The following is a 25570-nucleotide window of genomic DNA, read 5'->3' as shown; positions in this document are numbered from 1 at the left end:
TCTCAAGAGAAGGTCGATGTTGATAAAGGGAGACACAATAAAATAAACTCTGTTATCCAGGTTCTCCCTTGTGTGTTACCACTCTAATACAGCACATACCGTATTAATTCTGTTTCATCCACTGTAGGTGAGCAGGTTTCTTTGAAAATCAACGAAAGCAGCCCAAATATATGGAACAAAAATGTCTAAGTAGATCCTTAATCATCTATTGAGCAATAATCTATCATCTGCTACATTTTTCAAAGGCGGTGTACCTTTTGCCACAATTCAAGATGTAGTAATTATGGCTTTTTTTTCAGACTGATCAAACTACTGCCACAGCCCTATTTTCATTAGCTCAGTATGAAACAATTTAGTTCTAGAGGAGACTACACATACGCAAAGAGAGAGAGAGCGAAGGAGGGAGGGGAAAAGGAGAAAGGGAGAAACAGAGAGGGAGAAGAATGTCACGCGTGTGAAAAAAGGAGACTGACGCACAGAATTGCAGCTTCCTAAAGAGATATACTGTCTTTTGCAAATGTCAGGTTTTTTAATTTTAATGCAGAAATTCTGAAAAGTGGTTTGGACGTTTCTTTTAAAACTACGTGGAGGCTGCAAAAGAACACTGTTGTGGGAAGTGTCTGCATTGCTTAAAAATCTCAATTTACCAGTTAAAACTGATGTCCTTCAGGAGTGACTTAACCACTTAAGAATAAAGCAACTCACAGTCGTCTTTCTTAAACAATAACTGATGAAAAAATCCTAATACAGATTTTATTTTGCTAAAAAAAATAATTTTAGAAAGATGTTTTTAATTAGACCTTGCTAGTAAAGACTTAAGGCAATTCATATCATTATTTAATATGGTAGTTGAAAGGAAAAATCATGGCCATCTTACAATAAACAGCATTGAAGAATGTCAGATTAATTCATTACACACTCTGTTTTTAAATTATTTCGTAACCTGTGCCACAGTAATTAATGAGATTAGTGAGATCAGAGATTAAATGTACTTAAAGCAGCTCAGATGAATTTCAAATATATGATAAGGAATACATGAACAATGAACACTTGTTATTCTTAACAGTTTTGAAAATTTTCTACTTTGATGGATAGTCCATATTCCAAACACCTAATATTTACTATGAAGAGTCCAAAAATCTCTAGGGTGGGAAAACAATTTACAGCATGTATATCGTGTGGGAATCCACACTGCCAAAGACCCCCATTTATTACTGTGTGTTCAGCCAGGAAGAAGCCACACAAATATGCAGAACACTTTGACAGAGAACACGCTTTAAGATTTTGTACTCACATGCAAGCTCTATACATCTTCTCTTTTGCTCTACTTTCTTGCGGGACCACTGTATAAATATTAGAAGCTGCCAGACAGACGAACATGAAGTTTCAAAGTCTTAGAGCTGAAGGTTTTTAACTGTGCAAGACAGAGGTTGCTGCTCTTAGGAGAGCAGGCAAAATGGGGAGGGATTTTTAGGGGGTTTCTGGTGGCTCCCCAAACCTCACTGCTTTTCCAGTCCCCGAAAGCTTGATTAAAATGCTTTAAAAGCCTGTAAGGCATTCCAAGCAGTAGCACAACTAATCTGAAAAAAATGGGGTATTTGTAGTATTAATAATAGTTCAGTTTCCCATCCTTTTGCAGAATGAACTCTGAGGCCTCAGGGAAGAGTTGGCCCTGATGTCGTGGCATTGAGAAATGCAGTTCATTAAGATCTTAAGCAACAAACAACAGCAACAATTAGCTGCTATACTCATTCTTGATTTATCGCTAAGAAACACAGACTCTACAAATGGAAAGGGCCTAAAGGGTCAACTAGCGCATCCTCTTGCCAATTCATGATTGTCCCTGACGCTTTTCCAGGGCTTTGCTAGTCTACGTTTCTAAGAAGCTCGAGAAATAGGGATTTTACTACTTCCCCTTGTGAGGATATTAAAATTCAGAGAATACTCAATTTTACTTTAACTTTTCATACTCTGTTGGTTAAGCAAGCATTTTTCAACTCTGATCCCTTTCCTCTGAGGTTTACCTCTTTGTTCCCTGACAAACAATTCTTCTCCCTTTCATATGTTTGCATATTTCATAGCATTTATGTTACTCTATCTTCACTTTTAGACATTAATTACCCCATATATACACACATTTTTCTTCCTCTATGCAACTCCTTAAATACATTTGCTGCTCTTCTTCTGGCTCCGTCCAGTTTGGGCATGTACTTCCACTAGCTAGTTCCCAGCAAAGGAAGCACTAAGAATTTGCTTTATCCAGCACGAATACATACCGAAAATTGAACGAGGGAAAACCAAAAACTTGTGTTGTCCAAGAACATAAAGGCTCTGAAACTAATGACTAATCAGACTGTTTCAGGTAGAATTTAGATGCCATGAGATAGTCTAGTTGTTATAACGCCAAGCATATAGCTTTGGTCTCACTATAAGCTTTCTGCCATCCTGATGATCTTCAGGTTTCCTTGTTAAACTGAACACAAAACAGCAATGCATTAAAATATATTGCTTAGGATACTGAAGTGTACTTCAGTAGAATTATTCCAGTAGTGGTTTTGTATCAAAATATAATAAATTAATGTGATGATGTGATACATTGAATGCCGGTATTAAATACATCAAAAAATCTCGGGTAATTTCCACCCTTTTTTTTTACTTTTTATTTTTTATTTAGATATCTTATGAACTTTTTCTATTTGCTTTAGCATCCTGTAAAATTCTAGCTTGTTTTCAAATCTGCTCTTGTTTATCTATTTTTATCTTAGGCTGAGTCAACTCATAATAAATCAGTTCAAGGTTAATTTCTAAACCCACCTTCCCTGTATCTTCATTAATTAACAAAACCATATTTTAAACAGCATCTTTAATCCCTAAAGTATCCCTGAACAGACAGGTCAGGGATTATCTGGAGAAAACATTTATTGGCTAACATACCTCATCTGCGTCTCCCATATTAGATTTTCTGTAATGACTTAGATCCAAGTAGTATTTCTCTTTCTAATGGCATAACAGAAATGTATGTATATCTAAATTTGACTCTAGGGCTCTATGGCAGACTCCCAAATGTATTCTAGAATACATTGACAGTCTTTTCCCCAATGTAACTCTGACCCTTAATTGTTACTATTTTATCCAAGTTACCCCCAACTCCCTTCTTTAAACTCAATGGCATTAAAGTACATAGCTTCCCCACATCTGCACCTTTTGCATTCCTTTTCTAAAGGTGAGTACCTGGTTTTGAGCATCTTTTTAATACTTGTTTTATTTTAATAACTTGGATTTTTTAAAATACAAATACATTTTGTAATGCAACTCTTATCCACCCAAAATTCCTGCATCCTTGCAATAGCTGGAAGCAGCAGTTTAAATTACACGACTTGGTGCACAGGAGTCCTTGTATTTTTACACAAATATTTTAGTTCTTTGTTTTCCTGATAACTCATTCGGTTGCTAGTTTAGGAACAATCCTTTCACTAATTATATACCCTAGTTGAATACCATCCCTCCGTCTGTCCACAGATATTTCTTTATCTTTTGCAATGCCTTCATGTATTTAGCTGCCCTCCTCCTGTGTACTAAAGCCAGACAAGAAGATTACAGTCACTTCCAACTGTCTTCCCTTATTCCTCAGTTTAAGGCTCTTATCTTTTGTTTCAGCCCCACTCCTAGGATGCCATTTTCCCAGATATTCTGGTGGAATTCCAGGAAAACCGGATTTCATTCAAAGGAAAAATCAAAATGTCAGCACTTTGAATTTGAAGAAATGGCTGCATTTCAAATATAGCAGATATTAACTTGAATTCCTTCCAACAGGTACGGAAATTTCCTTCGTTTTTCTTACAAAGGTAACAGTGATAGTACTTAAAATACTATTGAGTTTGAGACGAGCATAAATAAACATGAAATAGGTTGTAAAAGGTTTAGGTTAATTTTTTTTCCTTTAAAGAGCATTTTCTCCCATATGTTAAGATGGCAGTACAATTTACAATTTATTACTCTAACTGGAAACTGAATAATAACAACATGGTTTGTCCACATACACTTCTGAGACCGCTGGAATATTTACATAAACAGGAGATCTGGCATAAAAATAAATCAACAGACTTACATCTTTTGTCAATTTAAGTCAAAAATATAATGGTAATGTGACCTTGACTTTAGCATTTCCTCCTATGAGTGGCAGTATCAAAATAGAAGGATAAATTCACTTTTAAATGAAGTTTAAAAAAAGAGCCATTAATGGTATACTGCAGCCTTTGCCTACCTCATGCAAAATGTGAAAATGAGAATCAAGAAAGGACCATATTATTCAAAATATCATTAGATTTTTGGTTTATTTCTGATAAGGTCCCATGTATATGAACAATAACCCTTTGTATTTAACAATAGGCAAGGAATAACAACAGTAAAATCACGCTGCTCTCCGGCTGTTTCTGTATATCGTGTAGAAGTTGTTTTAATCTAATGCGTATTGTTGCATAATATCCCCAGGCACAGTCAAGTAAAAGCTAAAGCTGTACAGAAAAGCCAACATTTTAAATGGGTCTTGTCATTAATGCTTTATTAATTGCCCCAGGCAATGCAAACCCAGAGCTAGGCAAGCTATAACAATATGACACTTTAAGGTCAAATCCAATTCCTGCTGTGTTTTATGGAGTGGGCCAAATATTGAGTTAACAGCAGGAAAGAACAATTTATTGGGCTTTTCTCCATCTCCTGATTATCTGATCTAAATTAGATCAGTTAGGTTGTTTTTCTCTAAAAACAAAACACCTTTTGTCCACTCAACTTCAAAGAATCTTTGAATGTTTCTGTTAGAACAATAGTGTTTAGTAACATCTACCTTTTATTTAAACTATACCTAGTGTGCTGAATATAAAGATATGAAATACAAAGCCTTAATTGTCCCTACATAAAACAAAATACCATAAATCAAAATGCACGTTTACCAATTTATTTAACGTATATGTTACCTTCACATCTGAGGTATCTCTTTGGCTGTTCCTCCAAGATCTGGCTACTGAAGAGAAGGTTCGATCTGGGTGGTCAAATTTGCCGTCATTTGCATTTAGAAAGAATGTTGTAAAGGGCTCCTGTAGTCAATGAAATGAAGATGGATTAAGAAAACAGTGGAAGGAATCATACAGCAAGTTTCTAAAGAAACCCAAATAAGTTTTGCAGATCAAAATACTTCATAAAGGCAGTATTAAAGAAAAATATGGCACCTCATAGTTATATCTGTACTGAATATCTTAGTACATTTATTGTCACTAAAACATTTTGCACACACAAATCCCGAGTTCTGCAGGAAAGGTTATTTTATATATTCACTCTTCCATAAGAATAATTACCTATCAGTGGTGGACCTATGTAGCTCAGTTCCAGTTCACAATGGCTGCCTACTTCACTGCAACCATCATAAACACCCTCTGTGTTATTTATATTACCATGCTTTGTTTACTCCTTGCAAGATGGTATGTCAAAATAAAATCTTAAAAAATCCCCCGTCTGGATTTTCCTTTTGTTTTCATTTAATTTAAAAGGCCTCAGGAGGTTCCATTCTGCCTCACGTTGGGCAGAATGGCTGTACGGTCATTATGAGGCTGACTACAGTTACAGGATATCTAGCTTTAACATTACTTTGGGGCAGAGGTACAGAGATAAAATATTTTTTTTGTTTTTACTTTTGTTCATTCTATCTGAATTACACATTCCCAATACTTACTAAATGGAAGCTCAAGTCTTACACAGTTTGGAGAACGCATTTTTATGTCACTGCATTCCACTGCAGGGGAAGGGTTAACGGGGGACCGAATCTTTAATTTGACAGCAGAACCTGAACACCGAGATCATTGCCAACCCCCTGGTTTTCCGCCACCACTCCATTAGCTCTCTGATTCAATTAATATTTGGCAATATGTCCACATGGGTGGAAGCTACTTCTTCCTCTTTGCCAAAGTCTGATGGGGAAAAGTGTCCCTTTTGTTAAATTCACACTCAAACTTATTTCTTTGCATCTTCTGATCATTTGGAAATTTCGTTAATCACGGCAGTTCATAATCACCACATCATAATTCTTATGACAGTATTACCCATCTACTCTTTGAATTTTATTCTATATGTCCTCTGTTTCCTTTTCTGAAACTTTTGAACAAAGGAGGGAACTCCTCTATTAATAAAGAAATTTTGAGGGAATTATGTCACATTATACACATTGTGTTTAAATTACCCAAGATTAAAGAGGACAAAGTAATTAATTTTCTGTAGCATTTAAGAGCAATTAAAATATACATAAGGAAAGCATGTATGCAAACGTAGTGCAAGAATCCAAAAAGAGGAGGAAAACAAAAGAGGGAATTCAGACTTCCGGAGACCATTATTTCTCTAATCTTTACTCCACATGCCTTCCCAATTAATCTCCTCTATCATACACAACATCAACACAGGCTACTTTCTTTCAAAGAAGAGAAAAACTCTAAATTTCTGTCTCTAAAGGAGAAGGAATGGGATATCTCTCTTATTGTCATCATAGTATGCCAGTACCTTTGAAGCAGCTTAAGGGAACTGTTTATATTTGAACAAAGATTTTTTTGTTCTTTTTTTTTTAGCCAGGGACAGTATCTTAACTTTCAGTGTATGTCAGTGCAAATATGGAATAGTTTTCATTACAATAATGCAATTTTTTCCATGTCTTTTTTTCTCTTAAAACATTGAGGATTTCTATTAAAAAGATACATTCAAAAGAATACGTAACAATCTAAGAAATACAGTTTCATCAGTGCATTTACTCCCCTCAGAGAATCCTAGTACGTTAAATAGTTAACTAAAAAGAATGAAATTAAATAAAAAATAATCACAGTATCATTTCTCGTTGGAGGACCCTAACTCCCATTGCACAATGACTTTGTTTGCACTCGCGAATATTGAAAGAGTGCGTGGCAAGTGAGGAAGAGATTTATAATTTGAATACAATATTAAAATTTAACACCAGCTCTACTTGGTGAGCAGCATAAATGTATCACAAGGAATTGCAATACTGAAAAGAAATTAAGTTTTTATATGCCTAGATTTTACAATGTTTCACATAGTGAATTTCATGTAAAACAGAAATGAAGAAGCGTAGGATTCAGACCCAGAGCTAGCAAACTGACAAAAATATACACAGGAATTGGATTATATTAATTTAGCCTAAAATTCTATTAATATTAGAATTTTAACATTAAGTGTACATTAAATTCTTCCAACATTAGAATGATTTGGTTTTTAACTAAATTCTCACCCTCCAATTCTCTGTATATATTTGCAATAGCAATCTTGGTAAATTATGCTATCTTTCTAGCTCAACTGTACTCAAAAACTTTATATGTTGTTGATCCGAGAACAAATAATTCTGTCTTCTACCAACACCAACCTGTCACTTTTTTTCTTTATAAGATACGCATAATTTGTTGTGAATATCATTGTGTGACTATGGGTCACTGCTGAGGTTCTGAAATCTGCAGCGGTTGATGGATTAAAAAAAAAAGGAGAAACTAGGAAAATGATGTAATTACAATAAATTATGTAAAAATATTAATCCAAAATTCCATGACAACATTATTTTAAGCATCTGAGACAAATATACAAAAGCAATAAAATTCATAATCAAGGATTAAACTTTTAATAGCTGAGCACTACAGGGTGCCCTATTATGCTCTCCTGCTATGACCTGTTGTGCCTATCTTTTTGGATTTTTAATCCTTAGCAGAAATTCAGAGCTTTCACTTGCATTATCTCAGACCTCTCACATAATTTTAAGGTAATTTTTATTCTCTGGAAAGTCAAGTGCTCATATTATATAAACACAATTCATATCTGTGTTCAATATACTCATTTAAATACTGTTATTCTATGATACCGATTACTGTCATTTCATGTAAAGGTTTTGTTGCTGTGAAAGCTATAAAGCTGCACAATGTTTTCATTATAACCCCATCTCACTCGTTCCTAATATTCTGAATAAAATTCACGCCTTGTTCACTGCCAAAAAGAGGAGAGATTTCTGGGGTACTTGATTACAATGAATACAAGCTTGAGCTGTGGGAACAAGTCATTTTTCCATTCAACAGCACTTCTCTCCCTCCATCCCCCTTTTAACACTGCCTAGTGCCATTTGAATCATTTATGGTGGGAGAAGGGGAAAGAAGAGGAAGGGATGTGTCATTCTGAGACATCTCATGTCAAACAAAAATGTCTTCTCAGCCATTTGTAAGAGAGAAAAAGAAAGTATTTCTGGTTTTGTCAGAATGACGTACACCTTCTGTCTGATATATTTGTGACTGTCCTGCTCAAATCTACCAAATAGGAGACTCAGATTCACTTCTGTTTACAAGAAGATTTCAAGTCCTCCTCCCCTTTGAATCTCACTAAAAACTAGTTTTGGCTCAATCAGACCTGACTCACAATAAATTCAGGATTTCTTCCGCCTTGTACAAGTACTTAGTTATTGTAACAGAAATTAGAAACCAATTATTCTCCACATACTTCTTGACCACAACGTTAAAGAATCACGCTCTCTAATACTGTTTCAATGACGATGTAACTGATTCATGCAAACACAGCTTCTTCAACAGCAACTACTGAGAGCATCCAATTGCACCTTAGAATCATAGAATCATTTAGGTCGGAAAAGACCCTTGGGATCATCGAGTCCGACCATCAACCCCACTCTACAAAGTTCTCCCCTACACCATATCCCCTAACACCACATCTAAACGACTCTTAAACACATTCAGGGATGGTGACTCCACCACCTCCCTGGGCAGCCTATTCCAGTGTCTGACTACTTGTTCTGTGAAGAATTTTTTCCTAATGTCCAGTCTAAACCTACCCTGTTGCAGCTTAAAGCCATTCCCTCTTGTTCTATCACTAATCACCTGTGAGAAGAGACCAGCACCAACCTCTCTACAATGGCCTTTCAAGTAGTTGTAGAGAGTGATGAGGTCTCCCCTCAGCCTCCTCTTCCTCAAACTAAACAGTCCCAGCTCCTTCAATCGCTCCTCATAAGATTTATTCTCCAGGCCCTTTACCAGCTTCGTTGCCCTCCTCGGCACTCGCTCCAGCACCTCGATATCTCTCTCATATTGAGGTGCCCAGAACTGGACACAATACTCAAGGTGTGGCCTCACCAGTGCTGAGTACAGGGGGACAGTCACCTCCCTCCTTCTGCTGGTCACACTATTTCTAATACAAGCCAGGATGCCATTGGCCCTCTTGGCCACCCGGGCACACTGCTGGCTCATGTTCAGCCGCTTGTCAATTAGCCTATTTCACCTGAAAATGTGAAAGCAATGATGATATTCACATTCAAGACAGAATTAATTCTTCTGTTTTCTTCTATGTACTTTTCAGGCTGACATTCAGGTCACTGGGATAGATAGCATTCTGATGTAGGATTCTTTGTTTAAACCATTCTATCTGCTGCAACTCAGTACTACAGCCCACATGGAAAGGATGTAAAAAAAATTACTCTTGAACCAGGTGGTAAGGTCACCTATCCATAAACTAAAAATATTTAATTTCAGTGATACAAAAATGAAACTGCATCAACAGAACAGTGCGTCCCTTTCCAGAATACTTTTTATTCTGCTTGCTGGAGCAAACTTGTGGGTGATATTGGCTCAGATTTCCTAAGGAATAAGTTGAATTTCTTGGGCTTAGATCTAAAGATGTGAGATGTGCAAAAATGTTTAACCATGGTTTGATTCCAGTAACACCTCAAAGAAGAGGAAAGCAATATTACACAAACAATGGTGTTCCCTGTTAGTTTCTATCATCATTATTACCCTGACTGAACAATGCAGTAGACTTTCACATTCATTATGCATCTCTGTAAAGTAGTTACCTGGCCTTTAATAATCTACCTCTCAACTTAGAAAGCAAGCTGATCACTTTCAAGAAACAGTTGATTTTGGATATAAATCTAACATTTTTAGAGAACACGCAGGATTCGTTTGTAACTATAGCATTAAAAATTTCTAGGCTGTGTCTCAGTTCATTTCTTGTGAAGCTAGTTAGAAGATTGTTTCCTGACCTTTCGGAATTCCAGTATTATGGAGTGGTCTGAAATGTACAATGGATTAGTTTAAATAAACATGTACAGGTTAATTAAGAATTATCATTTCAATTCACATATGAGTGTGTGCATGTATACACGTATGTGTGTGTGCAGGGGTCTGTACAGAAAGAGGATGTGTACATTATCTTGCTTTGGGAGAGTGTCAGGGTCAGGTGTATAACCCTCAAAAGTGACTGTAACCAATCTGATATACGGCTGGTGAGGCTGAACCATTGCTGATCCTGAAACTGCCTTCGTTTTCCTACTAGCGTTTTTACAGAACAGAATGGAGCACTCCTAGACTTGTACAACCAGCTCTCAGAAAATACAAACAGAAGCTCTGCAGAAGCACTAGTAGCCCATAACTTCACTTAAGGATTGCACTCTATTCTATCAAGTATAATAAAAGGCAGAAGAACAAAAAAATTAGTAATAAAGTAATTATAGTTGCTGTGATTATCAGTAGCTTCAACATATTCTATGCTAAGCCGCTGTCATGTTTTTGAAAACAAAATGAAATAGGTCAATTTTAAAGATGGATTTTTACTAGACGCTCTTAGTACACAAAAGAACTCAAGAGAGAATTGTATTACCAGTAAAAAATTTAATGACAAAACAGAGGCAGAGATTGATGATATCAAAATCAGTTAAACAGGAGAGAACTGAGGCTAAGGCACAAAGTACTTTTTATAAAAGTAGACTGATACGTCAGATAAAGGAAAGCAAGAGAGGGAAATAGAAGGCAGTAGGGAGCAGATTATCACAGAATTGACTCAGAAATATGATATTACAAGCAAGGCTTTGAAGAGAACTGACAGGAGCCAGATTGCATCTGTCAAAGCCAAAAAGCAAGATTCAAAAAAATTTTTAAGGTTTTGTGGCAATTACACAACTCTATATATACATACTTCAGAGTGGCTGAAACTTCCTTTCCTACTGCAACTACTGTTTCCTCCAGTACAAAGGTAGTTTCTCCCTCTGGATCCCCATTATCTTGGTTTGTTCTGCTTCTGGCTAGACCATCTCATTCCCGTATACTTTTTGTCATAGCTATTTTGTTTGTTTGTTTGCTTGTTTGTTTTCATTCCATTTCTATCTTTTTCTTTCCCTTTTCTTTTATTATTTGGTCTACAGAGTCTTCTCCCACAATTTCACTTTCCACTCCTCTCTTTCACTCTCAGTATGTTGTCATTTACTACGAAAAGCTCTACTGTAACACATCTCTTCCCTTGAATCTTCTCCAATCTCTTAAAAAACTGAAAGCATTCTTCTGTCTGAATCTCTGCATCTCTTATTGTCACCTTCTGCTTCCTGGACTAGACTGTAATTTACCTTTTAGAAAATGTTCTTACACAGTTCTTCACAAACTCATGCCAAAACACTAGCTCAAAAAATTTGCAAGCAAGAAATCCTACTTTAACTTCCAGAAATCTGATTTAGCCTAATCTATCAACTTCAATGGCATAATCTTCTCCCTTAGGATTTTTCATCCTTTATTTTGCAGCCAAAAATCTCTCTCTCAAGATCAGTATGACTTTATAAACCCCGTAGCTATAATCTTTCACTGTCTCTATACGCATTTATTTTCAAATCTTTATTTTGTGTTTCCATACGCAGCCCTATCTGATCTCATGACGTTATCTTTTTTCCCTTTTCTGAGCTTTAAACTTTCCCCACATCTGCCTCCCTCTCGCTTCTGTTGTCTTCTCCCACTAGTGATTGCTTTTCTTTGCTGGTCACTCCTAATTAAATAATCTTTTAAATACCTATCTAGGTGTGCCCCATATTTAAATTCTCCATTTGTTGTTTTCACCTTCATGCCATCAGCAATCTCTTCCCTGGAAAGCGCTGCTTTTCCTTTTCTTCTCTGCTTTCTATTCTCACATATATGGCTTGCTCTAGCAAACATCATTTGTCAAGTCTATATTGCAAGGCCATCAAGACCTTGTTCTCTTGCTCTTTTAGGGCAGAAAAGAAAGAGGCAAGAACACCTACAATATTCCATAAACAACAGCAGTAAAAATGACACAGCATTAGCCTAATACAGGAAATGAATGCTCCTTGGTGTGTTGTACATTCAGCCTGTAAGCAGACTTTCAGGCCTACGGATTTGCTGACTAGCAAGGGGGCATCTTCTGTTGAATAGCAGCCAAAATTAATAGATAAACATGCAAATGAAACCACTGTTTTTAATATACTTTAAGGCAACAAAGAAGCACGTGTGAACCATAAAATGTATTCACAGTACATGAATAATTTAGCAACATTTAAAAGGAGTACAGTGATCACCCCGTATAGGAGTGTAATCAACGTTTAGTTTCCCATGGGTTGAGAAGAAGTATATCCTGAACTCAGACACATGAATTCTTCCCTTCTGAGCAGAAAAGCAGAAAAACAAGACGTGCCTAAGGGAAGCTGAGATGAGTGAAAACTCAGTGAAAACCACTTTGTGCAGTTCTGCTTTGCTTGGTTGTGTGCGAAACATGCTTAGAATACACCCTACGCAACAGATTTGTATTGGCAGTGTCTAGTTTAAGTTTAGTAATTACATAGCGGCTCCATTTTTCATTAATTCAGGTTTTTCTGTGAAACCTTAAGTTTCTCATCAACACTCTTTTCTCTGTAATTCGTTGTCTTAACACAAACTGAATTCAGATTCACTCTACCTTTGCAGTTTGGCCCCCTTTCCTTAGATCTGATTTTGAGGATAGGATTTAAGCGTGAGGTTTCCAGAACTGAAATGGCAGTTTGAAGTTGGAATCTGCATTTTTACTTTTCTGAAAACTCTAAGTTATTAATTCATTGAGAAGCATAGTTCATTTGCATAAAATATTACTCCATATTGCTTTAATATAAAACTGGTTCTATAATTCTCCTCTCAATCCGACAGGGTTTAATGTGCTTTTTACAAGAGGTTTTTTTTTAATGTTGTATATATCTGTCCCTAGCTGAAAATAATAAAAGAATATATGAGTAGTATCAGCTTTCTGTATTGTCTATACACTTTTTTTAGATGGATTTAGTTTTAGATGGATTTTCTTCATTGTTATGTGTCCCTACATCACCACAATTTTGTGTTTAAATATATTTCAGATTGTTTGGGTAGGAAGGAATCACTACAAATGAGTATACACAGTACACCTAGACAATTTCTGAGATCTTAAGGTAAGGAAGAACAGTGAGATTTTGATATAAAAGCACTTTCATCTAAAAAATCGTAGTGGTGGTGACAGAAGAGATGCTGTAGATAAAGATATTAATGAAAACCAGGATCCAGAAATACTTACAATACGAACAAGCCAAGCCAGCGTAGAAGTAGATGTAGAGTAGTGGGTGTTGTAATGATAAGGTGGAGTCTGATCATCTTCCCATGTCTCATACCGTTCTGCATAGAAGACTGCTCTCTTTGGGTTCAAAGCACCGATAGGCTACAAAGGGATGAGAGGTCAAATATATTATCAGCTGGAGGGCAGCCTGTCTGATACGTCACAGGTTAATTCTGCATTAAGATTCACTACATCAGAGACTCTGCAACCAAACTCATTCCATGCTGTAGTAATCCCTTCAGATTGCTGTAATCTTAGAATTTCTTTTCAAAGGCTTCGTGTACTAAAAGTCTTATGACTTGCCTTATTTTAATTGACAAATATAAGTGATCCACATCTGCAAACTTTCAAGACCTTCTTGAAATATGAGTTGTTTCCCAATTAATTCAATAACATTGTTCTGGAAATAGACTTCTAAAACTGCATTTTAAATGCATTGAGGCCAAACTAATATTTCTGTTGCTGTCATTCACCGTAATCACACAGCTAATGAAAACTGACTTTTGCTCACACAGGATACTTTGTAATGCGCCATTCATGATGAAAAGATTTCACGCGGAACTGCTGACGGTGTCTGGTGATCCTAAGCAGAAATACTTAAAAACCATGCGTAGTCCTGCAGGACTGGATCTACTTTCTGACTGAACAAAGCCAGGTTTTACTGAGTGAAACAAACAAGCTTTGTTCTTAAAAACAATAGAATTTGGAAATTATTCACAAATAGAAACTCCATTCTGAGCAGATTTAACAGACAATCTATACAAATTAGGTAGAACCAAAAGAAACATAAGTAGCAAGTAGTAGGAACCGTTGGTTTTGATGTGTCTGCTTAGGGGAGAAATGCTTTTCTATAATTTTTTTAGCCTACTTTATCTCAGAATTTTTTTTGCAAAATGCATTTGTTATTGTGTGATACAAAAGTCACTGGGATAAAGAAAATACAACACAAAGTAACTAAAATGTTGAGATAAATATGTAAGTGATCTTCAATCTGTTTTTCCAGATGAGATCTGGAAAGAATCTTAGTTTATATTTTACCTTTGTAGTAAGATTAACCAAACACACAGAAGTTAATAATTAGAGAAGAGCACACTTCCACACCAAATAATTGTATAAACTTATTATAATTTTAAATGAGTACTTGATTTGTATTAATCAAAAATTAAGAGTTAGAATTGATATTATTACGGGAATTACAACTTGAAAAAAAACAAATATGCAAGGACTTTGACCCGTTTCAAAATGCTAACACGTATTCTTGCATTTCATTCCCCCCCACAATTTTTCTACTGAGTCATTTGGAATGGAAATACCAGTGCAATATCAGTGTCTTTCACTACACTACGTATGTAACTGAACAATTTTAAAGCTACAAGTATTTTATTCCTTCAGTGCTGCTATGTCTTTTGAGATGGCTGTTAAAGAGGCTGACATAAAACATGGTGTTTTCCAACTTTACATATTAGATCTTGTTCTTAAATAGCAGTGTTTGATGAACACTTACATTTTAAAACATTCTGATTTCCGTATTTCTCACATGAAACAGTCTCGATGCTTTATACTTTGCTATGTCATGGAGATGTTAATAGCTTTCTCATACGTGTAAAATGTATGAGTAATCCCTAAGGATCAGTGTTATCTGGTGCAGATTGCACTGCAAGACCTCACAAAACATTCTTGAAAAAGAAGTATGAGCCATTCCCTAACACTTTCCAGGCTTGTTTCCCAGCTACTGAAAAAAAGAAAAAATAAATATTTGCATTTTTTTTTATACTTGGTTTTGTTACACATCCTGCCACTGTCAGGAAACACACTGGCATTATTATAGCCTATAAGTCACCAATATATAAAAATGCTTGTTCAACCACTTCCTTGAAAGAGCAACTTATTAAAAGACATTCTTTTCCTATTAGACTGATAAACTGTGCACATATATGTGCACTTTGCTAAATTATATTGGGGCTCTAGGCTGCTTTGGGGACTGTGTGGGACCCGCTCACACCACCCTCATTAAGGTACTGTGCATCCACATCTCTGGCAGAACAAACTCCAGTCCCCAACTGCACATTTAAAAAGCTACAGCAGTAATTCAGGCCCTACTCTGTTAACAGGAAACATTCACCCCCTCTGAGAAGGTAACACAAGATGGCAGACAAATCGGTGATATTGTATTTTGTAATGGAAAAACACCGTGAGAATCTCTCTTCCCTCCACTGTGAAGGTGCATCGTACCCTACGCTGCAGTGAATTCTGAGGCTACGGAAGACAGAGACGTCATCTGTCACAATATTATTGTATGTACATGTCTGAAGGCACAGTAGAGAAGGGATATGGTGATTAATGCAAGATTGAAAATCAAAACTCCAGGCCTTTCAAAATATATTTGAAGCTGATCAGATGTCTTTCATCAAATAAGCTGTGTGTTTTCATTCTTCACTGTAAATTGATTACAGTAATGAGAACTGTGACGCATGACTGATGCTCAAAAATAATTACAAGGTATTTTATTTTATAGAGAATCAAAATTTTAATGATGGCTCAACCCATAGCTTTCAATAACTCTTTACAAAAAAATAATAATTCATATATATATTGGTGTATTTAATGAAAGAGGTACTTTCTTGCAAGAACTTGACAATAATTTCCCAAAGTCACATTAAACACTAACGCAAGCACACCATCATGTTTTCTAGGTCCTTCAGGGAGAAGTGTTATTTCAATTTAAAAGATAAAAGATATAAGGTTGTAAGATGTTACATTCCCATTTTCATGTAAAAATGCCTGCACAAGTAGCCAAAATAATCTACTTTCAGAAGACACATGTTCAACTTATTAAATGATAAACCTAAAAAGCTGTATTCTGAAGATTACCTTCATCCTCATCAATATTCTTTTCAGAGTCAGAATCCATTTTTCTTTCAATTACTTTAGGATTCATTTGAAGAAAAACGCTGAAATGCACAAAATATGTCCTGAATAAAATGGACTCTTCAGTGAGATATCATGGGAGTCATCTCTCTTCTTGCACGGTATGGAAATTTTCATTTGAAAATCTCAGGGAAGACTCTTTTCTGGGAATTACCCTTCCTTCCCCCAGAGAGAAGGAAAGAAAAAAAGAAACGAGGAGATGAGGTAGAGCTTGTCTTCAACTAGAAAGTCTCACCTCAACCTCTCAGGACAGATCCTGGATTGGATGAACTAGTGATCTGGATGGTAGCCTGGGATTCAGGAGGCTGAGGTTCATTTCTGTCATTCCACAAAGATTTTTAGTGTTCTCAGGCAAACTGCTTAGGTATGACTATAGCTTGCAATACAAAGATGTGCTAGAAATCCCTGAGTTGGCTCTAGAAAGGCTGGCGTGCAAATATGGCAACATTTACGCAGAGGTGGCAACTGGAATGCACAGGGAGGAGAGTGGGGAGTTGCCCATGCTCATACAACTCCACAGCTTCTCATTCAGCATTACATCAGTTATCTCTGGCCCGTGGCAAAAAAATACAAGGAATATCTGATATCTCTTTTCTCCTTTTCTGTGCAGGAGATCCCTGTGTGAGCCACTTCTCTGCACATTAACGGAAAGGACTTAAATCTCCCCTTATGTAGAAAACCATACGTGCTTGCATAAATACTAACGGAAAGTACTCAAATATCTCATTTTTTTTATCGTGTAATTTAAAAACTTGTTGATTCATCACAAATAGATCAGCTTGTGTGTACCAAATGACCAGGCTTAAATAAATAAAAAAGAATGGAGGAAATTCAGAGAGGTCTTCCCCTGGCTTCCTTAGTGTTTTTTTACCGTCCGTGTGGCAAAATGCTGTTACCCAAAGAAATGGTAACAGCTCATCCTTCAGTAAAAACTGCATTTTTGGTAAAGGCTTTAAATCTCCGTTGTACAAACTAGCAACTAACCCAGTTTTACTCTGATGAGGCATGTGTCCTGTTAGATGACAAGTTCTACGGTAGTCTCTCACATTTCTTGTGAAATGTGTAGGGTATGTGGAGTTCTGGTCACTTTTCCATAGCGTTACAGTGTCATTCTCAGTACAGAAAGTCAACTACTATGGTTTTAACCTGATATCGTGGCTATAAAAAGGAGATAAATTTTATTTATGGATCAATCCCCGTATCTTCAGATAATGAAAGGAAATAATTTCATTTCCATTTCAGTGAAATCCTACTGCTGTGTAAACTAGTTTAAACGACTTGCACAAACAATACAAAGGCAAAGCTCCACCCATGTACTATGTCTCGGTCCAGTACCTTAACCATAAGACTAGCACAGAAACTGAATTTCAGTCAAACAAATTGTTCTGAACATTAAATAAAAAGTTCTTTCTATCATGTTTTAGAAAACACTTTCTCCAAACACAACATTTGTCTTTTTATTAAAAAAGCCCTCTGTAAGGACTCATATCAAATGTTATTAACTTTTCATAAAATGGTTTTATAAGATATTCTTTACTCAACCGAGCAAAACAACCCACTGTATGACAATGCCTATTCAGCCACTTCACTTCTGATGTACTAAAAGCTGCCGTTTGAGTTTATTTTATGCGTCTTTTTCCATTTAAAAATAAAGTGAAGTATTTACTTTAACATTAAAAACACACTGCTATTCATGTCATTCTTTTTTATCTGGCTAATCTCTTTAGACATCTGGCCTTTGAACCAGTGTATTGTCAATACCTCTAGTGTTTATATCCACTGGACATGTTATGTTAGCTCATGTAATATTTACTGTTTTGCCAGCTATCTTCATAGAACTACATTCTCTCATGAGAGCAGAACTGAACGTAGCATCCTATTTATCCAGCCACTGTATTCTGCTTATCTTGACTGTAATTCATGCAGCAGCTACCTTATCTGTTTATCTTCTTTTTTTTCTTTTTTTTTTTTTTTGTAATGTACTGCACAAAATTGTAGCTGGGCACAAAAGAAATCTTGAGTGTGGCTTTATTTGGCTCTGGCTGAATACAGACTGAGCTTGTCCTGACTGCTTGCTTTTTTATTTAAAAAGTCCACCGAACAACAACCTTTAAGTAGGACATCATAGGATGGTACTTTAAAGTTTAAAATAAATTCTAATTGTATACAAATTTGTAAATGGCTTTTCTTCAGCATATTAATATCGACATTATCAAATATAAGAGTTCTGGCAGATTCAAAGTACCAGAGTTTTTCACTCGGTAAATGAACTTTTTATTTACAAAAAGCAAATGTGTAATTGTGTGGCTTAAATCGAATGAGAATCATACTCATTTTTCTTTTGGTGGTAGACTTGCATGTGGTAAAGAGAGAAGGTTAAGTTACAGAAATTTATTTCATTTTTCTAGTGAGAGGGGCTCTAGATAAGCCCATAAACTCCATTCCACGGCATACACATTTTTGGAAGTATTAAGTGTGGTTTGCCTTGAAATATTCACACTTCGATGCGTTCATTTGCATTATTACATTTAGAAGCCTTGGGGCTTTATCACTTCCTTTTCTTGAAATGGCACAGTAATAAGGAAAAGTGGTTATGCTTATCACCACCCGTCAGTCAAACACCTTCTATATTAACAAAATATAATTTTTTCTACTCAATGAATGGGCGTGTGATGTTTCATACACATGTCAATATTAGTATTACTTTGCCTGGTGAAGAAATCATTTTATTTAACAGGATGTATGACTGGAAGTAAATGAGGAGAAATTCCCATTTACACTTTAATGAGCAGGGACAATGCAGCATGTCAAACCCATGCTTTCACTAAAATTTAGGAGGAAGAGTCATACGATTTTGCACAAACCAACCACATCACATTTTAAGTGTGTTGAAACCCCCAAAACCTCAGTGTACAGTAAGGGCTGCATACGCTGTTCCCGTACTAATGTTTAATACCATAGGTATTCTTCTAAAGGAAATCTCAATAAAGGAGAAAATAAGCAGATCACCTGGTGTTTTGATAGTGAAAAGATAATCTATGTATCTATGACAGCCTCTTTCATTAGCTTTTCATCCTGTCAAACAATAAATATAACCTTTAACCTTGTATATGTAATGAATAAAACTTGAGCCTACGCTGTCTAATCAAATGAGAGGTCCAATATATCCTACTGCTACGGCACCTTCCATGCCCATGGGCCCTCGTTTGAAATCTCAAATTGTAAGTAAAAGGAGAAAAAAAGCCTTGACAGGGGAATTTCCAAACACTTCAAACAAAAAGGGCAGAATAATTTTCATACTAATATTTAAATATAATTGTTCCGCAAAAACAAGCATTATTTGGATGTAAAAGTAACACAATAAGGAGTGCTACATAAAAACAGAATGAAGTTGAATGGAAGGAAAGGACAAGTTACATGTTCAAGACAGCTTTGCAGAAATGTAAATATTTAAGTTTGAGCTAAATGCAAAAGGCATATGTTTTACTCTGTCACTGACATCCTAAGCAAACCAAACACATCTAATTGCATTTTTGCAAAACATATGAATTACATTTGTAATGTATGTTCAACTAGGAGCTGTGACATTGCAAAGGTGGTGTACCACATTTTATACAGAAACCTTAGGAACCAGAGGTTAAAGAATTTCAAAAGGAGTACAGTCAATTATCATACTTGACAGTGGAGCTTTGTATGAACTTTGCACAATAACACATAAATTATTTTAAAAGAAGTTAGATTTAGTATCTATGTTTAACTACCAAAGTTATTTTAAACCAAGAAAACAAATCACGATAGGTGGTTTTACTTTTAATTTTGTTGCTTTTGCCGGCTTTTACCACATACCTAATAGTGTTAGAATTATAAATTATTTCAAAAGATTGTTTGAGGGGTATTAATTACTAAATATTATGGACAGAGGCTTTGTGAAACCTAAGAAGGGCAAACTTGTGGGAAGACAGAAGGTCAAGAACCGACAAAGGAGATTTTATCCATCAACAGCTTAGCTGGAGGTGCAGATTTGCCATTGAATCTGCAGGAACATTTCTCCATTGCAGGGTAAAATCTGACAGAAGGAAGTTGCTCCTCAAGGAAAGGATACTGTGTGTGCCTGCCCCAGAGGTCTGGCTGAGGCTCGATGGCACACCTCGGTTCAATAATGTGAACAATAAATTACTACCTCCTGCTTTTAAGCAGTAGGCTACTCAGGATTTACCTCCCTAACGAGGAAAGAAGGGGCTTACTTACAGATACAGGACAATATCGAAAACGAAAACAGAATTGCCAAGGAAATACTTCAGATACATTCTGATTTTGAAGATTTTTTACTGATCATGCACAAATTGAAACAGGATGCAAGTAATGTGTAACAGCCTAACCGCACAAAGTAAGGCATTTCATATTAACTGGCCACTGCCTTTTAAAAAAAAAAAATCATTAATGTATTTTTCCTTTTAAAACCATTGTGAAATGAAACCTATCAAGTGTTATTGTAATAAACACTGGAAAAATATGACAATTACACCCTTTTATCCTGAGGGATCCCACAACACTCTACAGATTGCACATGTGTTTTCTCGCACATCCATGGGATAAATGCAGCCCAGATACTGCCAGAAAGGAAAGACCATTTTCCTTAACTAGTTCCGCGTAGCCTATTTTTTTAGTGGTCAAAACCCTGGCTTTTCCAGAGGAAACCACTGGTAGCTTTTGAATAAGAGAATGCAGTTATCAAACTGGGGAAGAAAAGGTCCTCAGGCAAAACACTGCCGTGCACATTGCATGGATTCTTGAAGTAACATAAATAACCAGGGACTTGATTTTACATTTCCTTTCAAGGGAGAGCACTGCTATGAGTGCAGTGATACTTAATAAGCTATAAAAGCACTAATTCCATAATAAGTCTTTAGTAACTCATGAGGAAAACCTATCTATTCAACTATCTATTCAACTATCACACTACACTTCCTGTAGCAATTACATACTTTAACAGGCTGCCATAAAAATTTGGATTCAACCAAAACTAAGTACCTAATGAAGGACTCCTGAGATGCTGTCTAATCTTGTTACTCTTCACCACACGCAGTGCTATTAATATTAGAAAGAAGTGAGTTTGAGGGATTTTGAAAAGTGTAAGCGTCTTAATGAAAGGTTTATCACTATACACAATTCTAAACCAGAAATATTTTTATACGTACTAGGGAACAAGCCAGTGCAAGACGATCACTGGTCTTTATTTAACTCATGTCTGTGGATTTTCTTTTACTGTTCCTGGCACGGATTACAATGGAGTTACAGAACTGGAAAACACATTTGTGAAACATGCCTATAATATTGTGAAAGGTCAGAAGTTTTACATAACCTAAGTAGAGTCTCAGCTGATTTGTTTACATTTGAGAAATACTGTGAATGTAGTTTAATTTCTGTTTTTATTTACTTATTTATTTATCTAAGAAAAAAGGGAGGGGAAACTTAGGTGTCTCTATCTGCTATTATGCAATGAAGCCCTACTCAAATTATTTTGGAAGTCTCACAAAAGCAGGCTTCCAGGAATGGTTGCAATACATCTGGAGGTATTGCAAGCACACTCTTTCCAACAGGGACATGGGACTGTGAGACACTCAGGGTGGGATGGTGCTAGTACAGAAACAAACACTAGGAACTGTACGATCATAAAGCACTAACTGCCCAAGTCCGGCTGGAGGACAAAACCCACAAACGATGATAAGGACCAGATACTCCAGGGTCTAAAATGCAAAATACTTGCTTACTGAATAATTATTAAACCAAAAGGAGGTGCTGCTACTATATTACACATCTAGTCACTGCAAAACAAAGTGAAAAATTAGTCCAAGCTTTTTATTTCCAAAGAATCAGCTCTCATAAACGAAGGGAGATAATTAGTGAGATCAAATGGTCTGACGCACTCAAGATCAGAAGGTACAGAGGAGCTGCAGGTTTGGAACCAGATCAGTCAGGGACACAGAAGTAGAATAGTACAGAGATTCAGTATAAAATTGTTCGAAAACAGAAAAATCTATTTCAGACTTTTCTGACTTTAAGATAAAGACCTAACGTAACCAGACTATAAATATAAAATAAAATCCCTTCCTAAAAAGGGCTGGGTGACTGTCTTTAACAGAATTGAAGCGTACCTTTGAAAGATCCCTGAAGTTGCCTGGAAGGGTCAGGTCTAACTCTTCAGATTCATAGTTTGTTAAAACCCATGGAAATACAGGATATTGGTTCAGATCATTGTACGTTCGTCCTATTAAGAAAGAAAATGTTTTAAGAATTAGGAAATAGTGTCCACTTCTCCAGCTGAGAAACAATCTAGCGGTTACTTCTGTTGCATCACATGTTCCCAGTTCCCACTACTTGACAGAATCAGGTATAAATCTTTCAGACAAAAGTAGCCATTTAGATGGACTTATCTTAAATCAGAAGTCAACGCAGAAATCAGCATAATATAGAGAGCACAGTGTCTTTCAAAATCAACTAAAACATACCATATGCCAATAAATACGTTCTTTTTTATTTCCATGAAGCTATTTTCATAGCATGAATGATGAAATTTAAAACAACTAGACTATTATTTTCCTAGCAACTGTATGCAGCATCATTAGCTGGCAAAGATTAAATGAAAGTCCAACAGAAAGGGGCTAAATTTGAGGTTTGCAAATCTAGGTCTATTCTAGATATACCATATTAATCCATTCTTCCCCATGGCTCTTCTTCACTGAAGAAGTGGTGAAATTTCATTGCAATAACGGAATCAAAGTGGAGGAATTCATGTTTGCTTTAACACTATTTCCTAACCACTTTGAAAACATTTTCTCCCCCCCCAAAAAGACAGAGCTGACTGCCTGAGGCCGCTCTCTCCAAACATAATGAAAGAAACTTTGCTACCATCCCAGCATCCCAAATATGCAAAAAACATCTTTAAATACGGTTTCAAAAGAACAATCTGCAACTGCAGTGAACTGAAAATTATGAATTCACCACCAGGAAAAGTGTATTTGGGAAAGGCTGTTATTTCTGTGTCAGCTGGTATTTAGTAGTATCCAACATTTCAGTGGTAAGACAAATGAAGTTGCTCAGTACAGAACCATCCACCATATTGATTTACTGAGAACCACACAAAATGCAACATGAGTCTTAAAAAACAAAATCAGGTCATAAATATATGTGTGTGTGTGTATTTATATAATATAATTAGCAGACTGAAATAACCCAGGTTAACAATTCCCAGTCCTGCAGCAGATTTACAGCCCTGTCTCGCTAACTGCTTCCTTCCAGATTCTGGACAGATTCCTGGGGTACAAAACCCAGCACAGGAAAACACAGGCTTCCTTGTTCTAAATAGCATTTACAATTCTCCACAAAAAATCAGCTCTACTTTAATGAAATGTGAAACTTTCACTGCTCTACAAACACCTTGTTTTTTCAATAGAATTGATGAACAAGAAGCATGTTTCTGTTTCGTACATAGTTTCACTGAAAACAGGGAAAGTGCATATTGTTAACAACTGTGTGTCCTCATTTTTAAATTTTGCACACATACATGCCCACAAGAACATTAAAAAAAATAATTTAGGTACAAATACAACTTTGTTAATAAAGCAATACCAGCACTATGTGCCGTACACAAATAAAGTGGATAGAAATGAAACCACTTCTTTAATATCAATGATGAATAAACCATTCTTGGACAGAGTGAGAATTTATCAAACAATTAAATTGAGAAATACATCAGAATTTATCTTTGTGAGGCAGGAAAAGGAAAGGTACTCTTCGGTAGAATATTAATTGTTTTGGGGTTTTGGGGGGGTTTCTACATGTCTTAAAGTAAGACAACTCTGCCTCTTTTCCCACATCTGTCAAATCAGAGTATTATTTTCCTATCTGGCAAGGAATTAATTACATTAGATTGGTAAAGTTTCTTGAGATTGTAAAATTTAAGGTTCTATAAACTATTGCCTTTATAAAACTACACCTTTATACAGTAATGCTTTTCTCACCATCAGAGTCCTGATGAAGCTAACAGAAGAGTGTGTAAAAGCTTCCACAAAAGAAAGACATTTGTGCTTATGTAGAAGCAGATTTAAAGAAATTTGAGATTCAGGAAGAGAATGACTGAGGTGCCTGTAGTCTATTACAAAGCATAAGCAAAAATAGTGATTCTTCAGAATCAAAAAGTTTTATGGAAAAGAGTTTACAGTAATAAAGACCTTCAATTGACACTTCACAGCAACATTTGGAAAGGTAAGAACATCCTTTTGCAAAATTTTGAAAGGAAATTTAGGGTTATCCAAAATTACTTTTTATTTAAAAATTGAGATTTTCCATAATGAGATTATTTAATTTTGATATTTGTTGCATTTGGATTTCAATATTCAGTCAACAAGATTTTGACATTTTGTTGCTATTCCACATGGGAAAATCATAAACATGTGAACAGAGCAAGAAAAAGGCAATCCCGATCTTAGCTGCTGTACGTGAGCTCTCCTTTGCTGTGTGGTTTTGATAGGTTACTTATCGTACGGACACATGAACAAATTATCATGTGGAATTAGCTCCATGTCAGAACACTGCAGTAACACTTGTGTGCATTTTTTTACCCCACGACGAGAAATAATTTGAAGCGGCTTATGTTTTAGTTTAGGTAGGATAAATTACAAACAATGACACCTTAGTGATTATGTGTTTGATAAATATAACCATATTCTTGTGAAAAAAATAATAAAATATTTACCTCTCTCCTATTTCAATATTTATAAATCACATTTTATTTATGAAGAGATTAACTACTAAGGATAGATATGAATTTGTTTCATAAAAAAGTTAGTGATTTATTTTTCTGAATTCAACAATTTTCTTTTTAATATCAACAAATAAAAATGACTCGAGAAGATGAACCATCATTTAAACTGTGAAAGGAGTCCAAACGTACACGATGAGATAAGACCACACATCTATGCTTATCTGAGTGGAGGACAGTGATCTAGGCCTATAATGGGATTACAAATCCCTAATTCTAAACATGCATAAATATTAGTGGTTTAACTTTATTAGGAATGCTTTCCTGATCAGTTCTGGCTTCACAATGATTATTTTCAGAGTAAAGTCAGCAGATGAATATATTTAGCCATCTCATCAATTGTCTGGTGCTTCCAGCAAGAATTGTTTGCTTCTTTCTTTATCTAAATAAATATAAAAC

The 25570-nt window shown here is 35.8% G+C and overlaps 1 protein-coding gene across 9 annotated transcripts in view; it reads right to left on the bottom strand.

Moving 5' to 3' along the window:
* NBEA (neurobeachin) overlaps positions 1 to 25570 on the bottom strand; it is a 511894-nt gene that overhangs the window by 63962 nt on the left and 422362 nt on the right. For all 9 annotated transcript variants that reach the window (XM_054223413.1, XM_054223357.1, XM_054223366.1 and 6 more), the window contains 3 exons: positions 22506 to 22618; positions 13384 to 13524; positions 4974 to 5093 (listed from right to left, as the gene is read on the bottom strand). In XM_054223413.1, coding sequence (XP_054079388.1) covers positions 4974 to 5093; positions 13384 to 13524; positions 22506 to 22618 — 374 coding nt within the window. The remainder of the gene's footprint in view (positions 1 to 4973; positions 5094 to 13383; positions 13525 to 22505; positions 22619 to 25570) is intronic.

The sequence above is a fragment of the Rissa tridactyla genome, chromosome 1 (assembly GCF_028500815.1).
Source record: "Rissa tridactyla isolate bRisTri1 chromosome 1, bRisTri1.patW.cur.20221130, whole genome shotgun sequence".
Classification (NCBI taxonomy): Eukaryota; Metazoa; Chordata; class Aves; order Charadriiformes; family Laridae; genus Rissa; species Rissa tridactyla.
This window is presented reverse-complemented; position numbering and strand designations above follow the sequence as displayed.